Here is a 15,325-nt window from a genome sequence, read left to right as displayed (position 1 = left end):
TCAGCCAGACCTCAGTGGCTAGACACAACGAGGAACAAAACTAGAGAAGCAAACTAGGGCTTTTCACAACTTTTCCCTAGGGGACATCTCCTACCATTACACACCCAACTTAGCAGTAAGTCACCTAAGCTGAAACCCTGGCAACATTCCTACATTAGATTCGGCTTAAAGCTTTGATTTTTGCTAGCTGCAACGAAATCTGAATAGACTTTATCTGTTACGACATCATCCTAATCTGTCTCTGCAACGCCCAACATTTTTCTACTGTCACCAGACAGGTACTGGTCTTAGGCATCAAGATGACATACCCAGGCCATCTCATCTGCTCTTACACAGAATGGGCTTGAACCATTTCGATTAAGACTACAAATCTTTCTAAACAGTCAGGGGCGACGAAAATGTACTGGAGTAAGCATATCTTACATCCTTTTTTAGGAAAAAAAAAAAATATTCTTCAAAATTCAAGGGGGGAGGATATTACAATCAATTTTTCATGTATTTGCATAAGAAATGTAGCTACAAGCGTACCACATATCAAATGAAGGGCTACAGTCCATCTTAAATTAACCACAAATCATCACCCGGATTATCCAGCAGCTTATATGGTAAGGACACGTCCAGCGCATGTCACCAGTCAAACAGTCTAAAATAGTGGTTGGTGGAAGAAATAATGCCTCTCACACAAGAGGACGACCTTCCAAAAGCTGGCAAGAAAACTTTTCCAACAACCTCTTCCCAGTACCGCTTAGGACTGCAAGAAATAAGGAGGAATACCGAAAATGTTGTCATCACGACATCCAAGGAGAAGCCCCGAGTCGACCAACCCAGACGAAAAAGTTGTTTTGTAGGAAGCAAGTACAAATTAACGAGACTAGTGCTGTAAAATTGTTACATAAAGCATATATCTTTAGTTACAACCCCATTCGAAGTACTCTACCTCTAATGCCTTCAAATACATTTCCCGTTCTTCAAAATGAAAGGGCTAGAAGTTGTTATACGTAAAATAACGCTTCAACCGTCTCAAATGTGCCCTTCTTAATGAAGACCTGACTTAGTGGTCATGACTTAGAGTGGTTCCTGACTTAGAAGTCAGGAAGACTTGACTCCTTAATGGGACCTGATGAAGGTCCCATTCCCTTGACTTTCAGACTCAAGATATCACGAAATCAACGAAATTGACGAAGAACGTCAAGATATCAGAAATCATCAGCCATTTGACATTGAGGAACCGAATGAGGGCTCATAATCCAACTGATACCAGGAAAACGACAATTATCACTGGTTTGAGTTTTGATTTTCTCATTTTAGTGATGTCTCATAGAATCGTTGCTACAGCCGAAAAATCCCTATTGCAACAGCTAACAATCTTCATACGTTGTTACTATTTTCTACGTTATTTATTTGATCCAACAAATAATAAAGATTCAAGCAAATAATAAGAATTGCGTGCTTAAACACAAATCAACGGCCATATACATCCACTTCAAACATCGTTGTCTAAGCAGGGGGTGCAATGGTTGAAAAATAATTTCACAATTGAGTTTCGTAGAAAGTATTGACAAAGCTTTTTCTGAGTCTATTATTGTACTTTTATCTGCTTATGTAGAAATATTCCAAAATTGTGCCGAAATTAGCTCGTGGCACATTATTATAATTGTTCTTATTAGCTAATTAAATAAAAAAACAAGGGTTTTTGAACTGCAAGCAAGGAGCGACATTAAAACTTAAAACGAACAGAAATTACCCCGTATATGAAAGGAGCTTTTCCCTCCTCAACGCCCCGCTCTTTACGCTCATGTTTTTTATTTACTGTTTTAAAAAGTACAGCTGAGAGAAAAAAGTCAAACTGTAGCTTAAAGAGCGGGGCGTTAAGGAGGAGACAGCCATTTCTTATACGGAATAATTCCTGTTCGTTTTAAGTTTTGATGTCGTTCTTTACGTGCAGTTTAAAAAAACCTATTTTTTTATTTAATTTCTGAACGTTTTTAAATTAATACATGTTTTGATTTTGGCTCACCACACATGAATAATTAAAACGAAATTTGCACATTATTTTTTTTTGCTAAATAGCTTTTTCATAGTTTGATCGGACGATTTTGATAAAACAAAGGGGCGGGGGAGGAGGCCTAGTTGCCCTCTAATTACTGGCTACTTAAAAATGCAACCAGAATTTTATTTTTTTACGAATGTTTTTGTTAGTAATAAATATACGTAACTTACGAATTAACTTACTTAATGAACTTCTATATTTGTGTATTTTTATGAGGTATACGAGGGGGTTCGCCCCCTCGTCAATACCTCGCTCTTTACATTAGAGCTTGAATTTTGTCCAAATTCTTTAAGAATGACCCCTGAATCACAAAGGTCGCAGAATAAACAGTTGAAACTACTAAAAATATTTTAGCGTAAAGAGCAAGGTATTGTGGAGGAGACGATCTCCCTTATATATGTAATATTTTCTGATCGTTTTAATTTTTAGTGCTACTCATTACTTCCAGTTAAACAAAATTTTATTAATTTTCTCATTGTTTTTTTTTTAAATAATGCTAGAAAATCCTGCGCCACCTTCATGGAAATTCTCTTCCCTCATGATAAATTCCCCCATGGAAAGATCCTCCCACGTAACCCCCTCCCCTGACCCACCCCCATCCCAACAGTAAAAAATCCCCCTGAAAACGTCTGTACAATTAATAATAATCATTACACTGTATGTAAACAATGGTAAAGTTTGTAACTTGCAGCCCCTCCGCTGGGGAGTGTGGGGGATGAAGTCGTTCCCAAAGACATAGTTGCTAAGTTTTCGACTAATTTGAATAGAATGGCTATCTCAAAATTTTGACCCGGTGATATTGGGGGGAAGGGGAATATGTGTAGGAGGGGGCCTAGGTGCCCTCCACTTTTTTTGGTTACTTAGAAAGGGCACTAGAACTTTTAATTTCCGCTAGAATGAGGCCTCTCGCGACATTCTAGGACCACTGGGTCGATACAATCACCTCGAGGAAAAAAAATAAATAAAAAAAAATAAACACGCATCCGTGATCTGTCTTTTGGCAGAAATTACAAAATTCCACACTTTTGTAGATAAGAGCTTGAAACTTCTACAGTAGGGTTCTCTGATATATTGAATCTGATGGTGTGATTTTCACTTAGATTCTATGACTTTTAGGGGGTGTTCCCCCTTTTTTCTAAAATAAGGCAAATTTTCTCAGGCTCGTAACTTTTGATGGATAAGACTAAACTTGAAGAAACTTATATATTTAAAATCAGCATTGAAATGCGTTTCTTTTGATCTAACTATTGGCATCAAAATTTTGCTTTTTAGAGTTTCGGTTACTATTGAGCCGGGTCGCTCCTTACTACAGTTTGTTACCACGAACTGTTTGATGATTATAATTAACCGGCTAAGTATTATCAGTTGGTGGTGGCATGAATGTTACCACAAGAGAAGAAAATGAAAATTACCCAATGTGGCCAATTCTTGTTTTCAGGATACATCTTTTCAATTTCATTTACTACAAAATACGCAGGCAAAAGACACTCTTTCCTATCGCAGATTTTCTCCATCACTTTTTGCAAAGCTGCGACTTGTAAATGCAGACCAGGGTCGTATGCGTTAGGAAGCAGGTGGGCTTTCTCTAGGCACACCTGAAAAAAGATTATAATTAAAAAAATCAATATAAAAAAATTCAAATCTCCACACAAACACATTCTCAGCCAATCCAAAACAAGCTGAAACAAGCTTCAACCTATGATGTCTTGACGATGTCCAAGATAAGAAATTTAGGAAATACCAACACTTTCCATAGAAAGGCTTTTTGTGGCACAACCACGCAGAAGGCACATCCACAAAATCTCAAAACACTGAATTGGAAAACAAAATCTTTCAACATTTTGTTTTTATTATCCAGTCAATAACCGTTTAGCAGGCATGTAAGCTGATGGAACTTTAGAAACATCAAAATATCATAAAATAAAAATGTGTTCAACATGACAAATAGACATAGAAAGAAGAGGAGAATAGCATAATTAAAAACTGTCCCCAAAAAGCACTTTTTTTAACTCTAGGCGTTACGAAGTTAGGCATAAGTGTTAAAAGGCAGATGGGCTTCTCTAGGCTCACCTGAAATAAGAAGATAATAATTGAGAGCAGTCATTCCTTGAAAGCAAGACCAAACTCTGGAACTCTTTGTGGGTCCGCCAGAAGACGGCAAATCTATGTCTATTCAAGACTGTCTTAATCTCAATATTATCCAAATCAGATCACCTTAGACAACCTATTCTTTACTTTGGATGCGGAAAGGACCGGTATTTCCCAAATTTCTTAAATTGGATTTCGTTTAGACATCGACAAAGATTTTACTAAGATTTTTTTATGATGGCTGGCTCTTTATCTTTACGGAGATTTTTTTTTTTGGGGGGGGGGGGGCATGAAGCCAATCAATTTTAACCCCATCCGTCTTTTATTTTCCTTCTTTTATCTTTAGTTTAATTCAATTGTATTTGTTAATTTTGTGCTTAGTCCCAAACAGGCTACGGTCTTCTCGGCATTGTTGTTGATATATGTTGTTGTTTTTAAGTAGCCATATTAATAAAGAGATTAAACCTGTAGAGAACATTTCACAATCTAATCTAATGACCAAACAAGCGGGTACATCTGCTTTTGATGATTTCCAAGGTCAAGAGCTTATTCAAATTTGATGTTAGTATCTAAATAAATAATAGAATGTATACATTATTTGACTCCTCATAACTCAATAAGTGGATATTTTCAGAGTCTAAGCGCAATTGTTCTGTTAGTAAAGTGTGTCTCCAAGTCTTAAAATGGTCCGAAAAAATTGGAAAGGAATTTTCTATCACATTTTCAAGGTTCAGAAGTAACTGGAATGCAACCCAACCCCCATTAGTGCCATTTCTACCCCCCAGGCATCTCTGTTGCATTACGTGACGACATATCAAAATTTTCCGATTTCAATTTCACTCAAAACGGTAGATAAGCTTAAAGAAGATAGTTCTAGGGCGGATTTGATCGATGTGGCTTTAGATACAAGGGCCCCAAATTGGACAATGGTCATTCTTCCCAAATAAATTTTAAAAGAGTAGGCATGATGCAACTTGGTAAAACCGGCATCATGCATAGAATCTAAATCTCAATGCTCAGTGGTAAAAAGTGGGCCTGTGAATACTCCAGCCCTCTTCCCTCGCCACCAGAGTTACAGCACGTAATTAAACTTATCCCCCCCCCTCTAAGGAATTCCATGGGACAGAAGCACAATTAGCAAAATTGTTAATTCGAACGGGAAATAATTAGTATTGTTAACATCCAAAAAAGTTTAGATCAATAAAACTTGATTGCCCTCTTAAATCTTACTACATGAAAAAGCATTTTTGAATATGGTAGCATATTCAACAGATTGGAAGAGGCATCTTCCGCAAATCGTGCAAAATTTACCACCTAATATTAACAATGATCCTATTTTATCGAATATTTTCAAACAGTTTTTGATATCATTTGACAAATGTTATTCATGCCAAGTCCCATTACAAAGCATCTTAAAAAATGAATTCGACGAAGAATCTTACCTTCATTATTTCTCGAACTCCTTTATAATCTACATCAGAAATGATTTTATAGATTAGTCGGAAGGTTCCATTCCAATAGAACTCGTTGTGAGGCGATAATTTCTCATTTGCGAGAAGGATGTCAAACACTTTTCTAAAAGTAAAAGCGACATACATTTTATGCATCAACCTTACATAGAGTATACTTGCTCACCCTACTACGCACTCGCCGAAGCACAAATAGGAAAAATAGAACCAATACACAAAGAAGATTCAGAATAATATACAGAAAAGGGAAGTTTCTTTGCCACTTTCTCTGCAAAAATTTAATAACCATCCTGGCTGAGAGGGAAAATGCTTTGTGTCAAGGGTTTGCGATTAAGGCCCTTTCTTATCCTTGGGTTTTCGATATTCTTCTTCTATCTCAAATTCCCATCTACCCTCAAAACCCCCATAAATACATTGAGTCCTGTAGTGACTTCCCGTGGCAAGGATAGGAAACTTCTTATACCCTGTTTATAAAGTGGTACAATACAAGCAGGTAATGTCAAACCGCCTGTTTTCTTTAATTGGTTCTCCTTGGTTATAAAGCAATTTTTATTGTTGTTTATTGATTTTGCCCGATTAATAGGCTCAAGAATGTACCAAAAGACTATGTTTTATAATGGTGTTTTATCGGTGTTATTCTTAGTCTTTATATTCTTCAACTTAAACACAAATTCAGCTATTTGAGCACGCGATTAGTTGTTCTAAAATAAACCATTCATTCATGGCAACAATAATAATTATATCACGGTAATCATGACCCTCTTAAGTAATTAATTTAAAAAAAAAGGTTTTTTCTACTGAAAGTAAGGAGCGACTTCAAACTTAAAACGAACAGAAATTATTCTGTATATGAAAGGGGCTGTCCCCTTCTCAGCGCCTCGCTCTTTACGCTAAAGTTTTTATTGTTTTAAAAAATAGAGCTGTGAGAAAGAGTCGAACTTTCACGTAAAGAACGAAGCGTTGAGGACGGGAGAGCCCATTTCATATACGGAATAATTTCTGTAAGTAAGGAGTAATCAGGCTCAATAGTAACCAAAACTCTAAAAAACGGTCTTTAAAAAAAGGATTTTGATGCGAATAGATATATTGAAAAATCGGCTTTTTATGCTGATTTGAAATATATAAATTTCATTAAGTTTAGTCTTACCCATCAAAGGTTACAAGCCTGAGAAAATTTTACAGATTTTCGAAAAAGCAGGTGATCCTAATGAAAATCGCACCATCAGATGCAGCGTATCAGAGAACCTTACTGTGTAGGTATCAAGCTCCTATCTGCAAAATGGAAAATTTTGTATTTTTTTTCCAGAAAAAGATCATGAATGCAAATTTGTTGGTTTTTGTTTGTTTTAACCAGGGGTGATTGTATCATTCAAACAAAAATTAAAAGCTATAGTGCCCTTTCTAAGCGACCAAAAAAATTGGAGGGCAACTAGGCAACCTCCCCCGCTACTTTTTTCCCAAATTGTCCTATCAAAATTTTGTGATAGCCATTTCGTTCATCACAGTTGAAAGGCCCAATAACTTTGCCTTTGGGTATAACATAACCCCCACACAGCCCCAAGGGAAAAGTCTTTAAGTTATAAAATTTGTTCATTGTTTACGCATAGCATTTGTTATTGGGATGCATACATACATGTTTGGGCTGGGTAACGATAAATTCGCTGCTGGGGGTTTTGAGCAGTTGGGAGTGAACAGTGTTACCACAAATTGTTTGATACAACTTAATTTATAACACTTTTTGCTACCACCACTCTCTTAAGCTAAGGGAATTAGTATAATCAGGCAGCCTTAGAAATGAAATACTAAAAAAGCAAGATCTAACACTTAATTGATGCCTAAAACTTCTTAATAAGGTTTAATTAAAAATTATACCATTCTATTTGACCTTTTACTTTACTTTTGACTTATACTTATTACTTTACTTTACTTTTTACTTATTTACTTTTGACAGGGACCAGACACTAATTCGACTCGCCCGGCATCCATAATTTCACTGACGAAGTTTTCCGTGAAGCAACAGCTTCGACAAGGTTCAGTTGAGAAGGGTTCAGTTCGACAAGGTTCAGTTAGACCCATGTGGCACAGTTCGTTTCCCGTGTGGCACAGTCATGTGCAACAGCTTTGACAAGGTTCAGTTGAGACAGTCACTGTTGCAGAGTCAACCAAAGAGGCACAAACATCCATGCGGCTCTCCAACGTTATTAGCCATTGAACACTAATCTTTCTTCTAGCCTCCAGGTTGGTACTTCAAACTTTCAAGCAGCTATGCTTCAGTAGCGAAATTCAGGACGCATCAGCGGTATTCACACCCTAGACAATGGCCCAGCCACAGGAGCTAATGTCTCTTTACAATTTCCAAGAATGGGTACAGTTGTTTGCAGCACTCACGGATCCCTTTGTTGAATATTCTTCCATGGTGCTGGACGCATAGAACATAACGTAAACAATCATGATGAAAAACATCCAGTTTTCTGCTATTTTGGGCTTTGATACCCAATTTTTCACATCCATATAGGAGAGTAATTTTAACGATCGCTCCTAGACTCAGATTTTTGTAGTGAGTCTTATGCTTTGACAGTTCCATAGAAGTTTAGTGACCTGAGCAAGGGGGACAGAAGCTATTTGAACAAGAATTTCTACTTATTGGATGGATTCTCCCTCTGATCCTAAAAGAGATACAAGGTAGACACGTTCTATAAGTAGCATTTAGTTACCAGCAATAATTTTCAGGCAATTGGCAAGTACATGCCAGCCTTAATTGACATATAATTGTGTGTAACACTTACTTAATTTTTGTACCTCCTCTACAAGGTTGCATTAAATAAGATATAATTTTTATTTGACTAGGAGCATGCAGTCACCAGATTTGGCAATGTGTTTTTTACCCTTGGAAACTGCTAGATTTCCCTTAAAGTAAAGGCGGCCGCATAAAAACTAAATCAAATTTGTATTGGATCCCCAAAATGAAGCCTTTCTGGTACTCCATGTGAGCAAAGACCTAAGAACACTCAACTTCCAACACTGCTATTTTAAGAAATATTCATGAAAATTTATCTACACCTCCTCTTGCTATTTATTTTTAGGTTGTAAACTGAAGATTTTTTTTTTTTTTTTTTTTTTTTTTAGCATTGACACTGGATTTCTATTTATTATAAATTCTCTATTCAGCAGAGAAAAAGATCATACGAAATTCAGAAATATAATATTTTTAATCTATTTTGTATGAAAAAACCTGCAATGTAAACTAACAAATTTTACTAGAATATTTGCAATGTGGGTTCTTTAGAGGCTTGAATCCAGAGAATTTCACTTCTCTGCTCTCTCTCTGTTTTGGTTCTGGTTAACAACCACAGTATTTTGTAAAACAAATTGTGACCTCTCTGAAACTTTCAATTCCTGGTTTATTTTGCATCTGTAATGAAATAGGTGAGACAGGGAAGGCTGAATTCATCAAATGAAAAAAAAACAGACACATTATACAATAAGCAAAGAAATAAAAAACACTGCAAATAAAAAAATATTTGATGTTTTATTTCTTCTATGAGAGGTAAGGGAACTAGGCACCTGAAACAGGAACAAATTAAAAGCATTACCTTGCAGGAACAATTCCCAACTTGATCAGCTCTTCGAGTAATAGAAAAAGCTTCCTTGCTCTTGTGTGCACAACTTGTGTTGAAATGGCATGAGCTAGCTGCTTTAGCCCTAAGTCAACAAATTCTGGTGGGTTTCTTTGTATTGCAGCACCAAGATCACTCTGGAGAGACTCCCATCTGGCTGTATCTTCTTCTTGGTTTAAAATTAAAAATGGACTAAACCCTTCTTCAACAGTATTTATTTTCTGAAAAATCAAAAGCATTTCTAAGGTTATTTGATGCTATATGGGGTTTGAGTTCTTGGTACTTTTAGCAGCAGATTATACCCCCTATAGATCATTCATATAGCACAAAAACCTTTGAAAGCCTTCATTTTGGGCCTCCAATTGCTTTCAGATGACTCAAAAACTATTTGAATTACCCTTATTCCATGGCTATCTATCTTAGTTCTGCCCTAGGATGGATGGGTGATAGACTATCTAATGACAAGTGAAATTACTTCATTTTTCTACAATTCTGAAACAGGTTTATGCCAACTTTACCTCTCACTCAGACTATTTGTCTTAGCTTTTTCTCCAATTAGCCATGGCTTTGAACTTTTCCATCACAGCCCATCAAGTTGATTTCACTTTTGACAACCCTTTGAGAAGTCAGTTTCAGTTTTTCAGGAGGGGGAGAAGGTTGAAGATGCAAATTAGAAACAAAGTCCCACACTTTAGTTTGGGCTATAGGCCCATTTCCCAAAAAATTATCATTCACATAGTATAACAATTTAGGGGCAGCAAGAGGCCTCATTTCAGCACTTTTCTATTGATATTATATTTCACCATTGTTGCACATCAGTTGAGGCTTCACTAATATTGAATTTCCTATAATCCATGCTTTCAGACTTTTTTTTTTTTTAAGATCTCATTCTTTTGTACATGGTTGATTTGGTTGAAACAAAGATTTTGATTTCCTACAAACTTGGTAATTCATTGAGCTAGGTGAAAAAAACTTTCAAAAATGGAAATAGAGCCCAAAATAGCAAATGAAAATGTCTTTCCAAGCTTTAGCCTCTTTCTTTTTCTTTCTTTCAAAAAAATTTCTTTTCTTAAGTTGACTTGAGAGTCTGTTTTATAAGAATATAGTGACAACAGTGATGTATACATCATGTTCTGAACTAAATGCTATACAAAATTCTTATTTAATTATATTTAAAAAGTTTCTATTTATTAGACATTCAAAGTTGATTCTCCATCCCAATTGCACCTCCCCCTCCTCCTAATGCCTGTTTTTTTTTAAATTGGCATTATGAGCCAACTGTTAGTGAAAAAAAAATAATATAAACCAACATTTCCAAAGCAGTTCTATTCAGTTGAACTGGGCTCTTAGTCAAATCTAGTCTGTTATTCTAATTAGAACTACCCTAGGAATGATTTCGTTGGTCTTATAGACCTTATAAATTAGACAGGAAGGGAGTGTTGATGTTAAAAACTTCAATATATACCCTCAATTGGGACAGCAGCATAATCCAATTTGACAAAAAAAAACAGACATTAGCAAGCATCCTAGGGCTAGTCTATGCTTGGCCCCATAAGAACATGTTGAGATGCAGGGATGCAATTGTACTGATTGAGACAATCATTAGAGACACGCTTGTAAAAAGCCCCCTTCAGAACTAACTGATGAAGATATAGTGTAGGGTAGAAATCTGATATGAAGAAAGAAATACACCATTAGATTCTCTATTGAATGCTTTTCTAGATATAGTAATTGTTGCCAATAAAATTTGATCCCAGCCCTCCTCCTTGTGCAGCCATGTATAGCTCTAGGCTATATAAAAATTTTTGCTAGTTTTTGGGTTTTCCATTATCTTTTTGTACTTATTTCTTTTCAATAATTGGTTAATAACAGCAAATAAAGCTCATTCATAAACAAAAAAGCACAAAAAAATAACACTCTTGTATATAGACTAGGTCTATTTCTGGCCCCATTAATGGTTGGGGTGCAATTGTAACATCAATGATCATTATATATAGAAAGAAAACTGAATGGAGAACTTAATAGTACATTTCTTTTTTCCTACCATGTTTCTTCCCCATGCTATACTTTTAACAATTAAGCACTATAATAGGAAAAGAATAGCACCATTTGATTTCCCTTTCAATATTGCTTCTAAATATAATTGTCATTAAGCTACCAAAGAATTACATACCTGACTCTTGGCATAGTTTGGTGACACATCTCATAATAATGATGTTAATTGCACTCTTAGTCTCCTAATATGGTCATATATAGCCCTAGACTATATATGAAATTTAATGGACTCAGGTGGATTTCTATTCAAATAAGCATTATTTTGTATTACTGTTCAACTGTTCACAAGTACAAAAAAACAGCAAAATCAGCTAAATTTGATAAATGCCAAGAGCTATATCTGGCCTCATTGGGGGGTGGGGGTATAATTTATCTTGGCAGCAAGAATATTGTTTTAAAAGTGCTGCATTATGAGTCATATGGCTAAACTCTTTTGTTATCATAGTGTTTAGGGTAAAATTCAAGATTTGGGCTTTTTGTTGTCTTGGAAAACAATTGAGTTTGGTGAATGAACCTTTCAGGAATGTTTCTAAGGAATAAGCATACCCTAGGAAGGTCTTTTACAGTATCTACCTCAACCCCATCCCTCTTTAAAGAGCATACAAAATGGATGTGAAAGTGGTCCCTCCCTAAAGAATTGCTTTGTGTCTAGTAATTTAATCAATTGTAATTTGTTTTATTGTTTTATCAATTGTAATTTGTTTGTAATAGCTTTTAAAGAATTTTGAAAATTGTGTCTTAAAATTTAACAAGAGCTAAGAGCTCATATGGCACTTGTGACGAGGCAAGAAGAGCTAAGAGCCAAGAGATCATATGGTATGAGCTCTAACAAAATTCTATGAATCAATAGATTGATTTAAGAAGGAAAATAAGAGGCTTAATGCCGGTCAGGATCTAAAATAAGAGCTCTGAGTCATGATGTCCTTCTAAATATCAAAATTCATTAAGATCCAATCACCCACTTGTAAGTTATAAATACCTAATTTTTCCTCTCCTTTTAGCCCTCCAGATGGTCGAATCTGGGAAAGCGGCTTTATCAAGTCAAATTGTGCAGCTCCCTGACACTCCTACCAATTTTCATTGTCCTAGCATGTCCAGAAGCACCAAACTTGCCAAATCACTGAACACCTCCCCCAAACTCCCCAAAGAGAGCAAATCCTATACAATTCTGTCAATCATGTATCAAGGACATTTGCTTATTCTATCCACCAAGCTTCATCTCAATTCCTCCACTCAAAGTGTTTTCCAAGATTTCCCCCTCCAACTCCCCCCAATGTCAAAAGATCTGGTTGGGATTTGAAATAAGAGCTCTGAGACATGAATTCCTTCTAAATATCAAATTTCATTAAGATCCAATCACCTATTCATAAGACAAAAATACCCTAATTTTCACATTTTCCAAGAATTCCGATTTCCCCCTCCAACTCCCCCCAATGTCACAGGATCTGGTCAGAATTTAAAATTAGAGCTTTAAAGCACAATATCCTTCTAAATATCAAATTTCATTAAGATCTGGTCACCTTTTTTTAAGTTAAAAATTTGTCATTTTTTTTCAGAATCAAGCCCCCCCCCCCCAATAGAGCAGATCCATTCCAATTATGTAAATCATGTATCTAAGACTTCTGATTATTTTTCCCACCAAGTTTCATCCTGATCCCTCTAATCTAAGCATTTTCCATGATTATGCTACATATTATAAAGCAAGAATTTTATTGTTATAGTGCTTTTTATATCCTAGGACTATATCTGAGACCATAAGGGGGGGGGGGGGGGTTATTGTCAGAAAAGTGACCAATTTTGTCTCCTTCAGATTATTTTGTTTCCTTCAGAGGAGCCCTAACTCTCTAGTGCTGCTAAAACACCTTCCCAGGGCATAATTTAGACCCTAGATTTGTTTTTGAAAATTCCTTTCTCCTATTTCCTAAGATTACAAAAAGCCCCTATTCTAGAATTTGTATGGGTAATTGTTTAGTTTTATCAAAAGCTGTATAGACTGGAAACTTTGCTGCAAAGCAGCAATGGAAATGCTAATTCTAGAAGTGCATCCATTTCTGATTGACCCTCCTCCTCCATGGGGCCAACTAAAAATGCATAAAGTGGGCTGGTTTTGAAGCTGAGGGAAAAGTTGGGGTTGTACAATACAAATGAAGTTATATTCAAAACACTAATTCTAGTCATCACTGGTAATTTTTGTATAGTAGGAAGTCAAAGGATAATTAAATGACCTATGTGTCTACTGATGTCAATATCCACTTTCATGTTTAGATTAGCCAGCTGTTTGAAGAAACCAAATGTCCAATTTTGCATATGCATAACAGTAGCCTACCTATAGATAAAAACAAATTAGTCCATGAGCCTGGCAGGCAGTGGGGCAAGGTCCGTATTCTCATTGGTTGACTTGTTAGTTGATGTTTATGATCTACTTTTTGTTTACTCTTTCAGCCTTCAAACTGAATAATTATTCAATAAATATAGAATACAGACCTTGTCCTGCTGCCTTCAGGGCTCCTGGACTAATTTGCTTTGCTCTATAGTTAATGTTCCCTTAGTATTCAACCAAATTTATTTCACCAAGGCCTTCCCATAGCTGAAGCATCTTTTCAAACAAATTGAATCTCAAACTGAAAAACTGTATAGGCCTAATCTCTATTCTGTCAGAAGGTATTTTTTTCAAATCAACAGAACATAAACATAAAATTTAAATAATCACTCTGATTCAACAGTACATTGGTTAGTTTAAACTTGAAAGTGAAAGTTGATAATTAGCATTAATGGATTCACAAGGTTTTAAATTAGGCCTATATTTCAACTTACTACAATACAGAAATTACCATTGGAGACTGGAAATAGTATCTAAAATATAATTTCATTTATAATATACAACCCCAACATTTCCCTCAGTTTCAAACCCTACCCGATTTATACATTTTTAATTTTCATATCATACAACCCTAAAATTTCCCTCAGCTTCAAAGCCCTGAAGCTTCCCTCAGCTCCAAGACGCCATTCTGCTTTGCAGCATAGTGTCTAGTTTATACAGTGTCCAGTGTGATGAAACTAAACATTTACCTTTGTATGTTTAGTTCAGAAGAAATCATGCACACAAGAGTTGTTTGAAAGGTGCACTGAATGAAGAATTTGGTTAAGCAGTATACTATTCCTTCTTCTATCTAGCCGAGGTAAATTTCTGTCCTAGCCTATCCCATAAATGATCTCCATCCTTGTGATTTTGAGTTTTTCTACTGAGGAGGGCTCAATCTAAATGTTTTTAATTTTTGAAATGGGCATTACTGTCAGATCAGAGACAAGATTTGAGACTTCATTCTCTGTTGTCATCTTTAACTTTTGAAATGTTTTGCTTTATAAAGCAGGATAGCCTAAACGCCGAAATTCAGAATAAAAGTTGCCGCCACAAATTTTTAGAGCCTGTGAAAAAGTGCCGAAAAACCTCTAAAATTTACGAAAAATCTGTGACCAGGACCCTAGCCAAAGTTTTGGAGGTTTCCAAAAAACTTAAAACATATGAAAACAATTTCATATGCTTTGTTTATGATTTCGTGAGTTGGACAAAATCTGGGGAGAGGGATCAAACTCCTTAACCCCCTTCTGGACACAACCTCACCTGTGATTAATTTTATTTGGTTTCTATTTGGTTTTTATTGGTTTCTATAAAATAAAGAAATACTATTTTCGATAGACCACTACTTCAAAAAAGCCTTTTTCGAAATCTAACATGGTAAAGAATCTAGTGGGGATATTCCCATCGCCGTATAATCGCATTGATGCCTGCATGATCTAATAGACTTTATTAGAAGCGAAGCTGACTCATGTGACCTCAGATTTTATCTCAGGGTTACGGAGAGAGGGCGAGGGAGTAATAAAGAATTGAACTGGCTGTATTTTTGTAAATCCAATAAAAGCAAAACTTAGAGAAAAATATTTATTTTTTGATGTAAAAGCAATTTACTTCTATTTTTGTCTGTGATAATTGTGTGTGACGTTATGCATTCGAGAAAGGATTATTCAAACGGACATTGTGTAATCGC

General features: G+C 35.8%; 1 protein-coding gene across 1 annotated transcript in view; it reads right to left on the bottom strand.

Moving 5' to 3' along the window:
• The window catches only part of LOC136036693 (mediator of RNA polymerase II transcription subunit 23-like), a 120,880-nt gene extending 106,218 nt beyond the window's left edge, over positions 1 to 14,662 (bottom strand). Inside the window, exons 1-4 of the mRNA XM_065719007.1 lie at positions 14,571 to 14,662; positions 9,201 to 9,445; positions 5,581 to 5,713; positions 3,463 to 3,645 (exon numbers count right to left, since the gene is read on the bottom strand). Of these exons, the coding sequence (XP_065575079.1) occupies positions 3,463 to 3,645; positions 5,581 to 5,713; positions 9,201 to 9,445; positions 14,571 to 14,615 (606 nt within the window). The 5' untranslated portion in view covers positions 14,616 to 14,662. The remainder of the gene's footprint in view (positions 1 to 3,462; positions 3,646 to 5,580; positions 5,714 to 9,200; positions 9,446 to 14,570) is intronic.
• Between the last annotated feature and the right edge of the window lie 663 nt (positions 14,663 to 15,325).

The sequence above is a fragment of the Artemia franciscana genome, chromosome 15, assembly GCF_032884065.1.
Source record: "Artemia franciscana chromosome 15, ASM3288406v1, whole genome shotgun sequence".
Taxonomy (NCBI): Eukaryota; Metazoa; Arthropoda; class Branchiopoda; order Anostraca; family Artemiidae; genus Artemia; species Artemia franciscana.
Note: the sequence above shows the minus strand (reverse complement) of the source record. Positions and strands in the feature narration are given on the sequence as shown.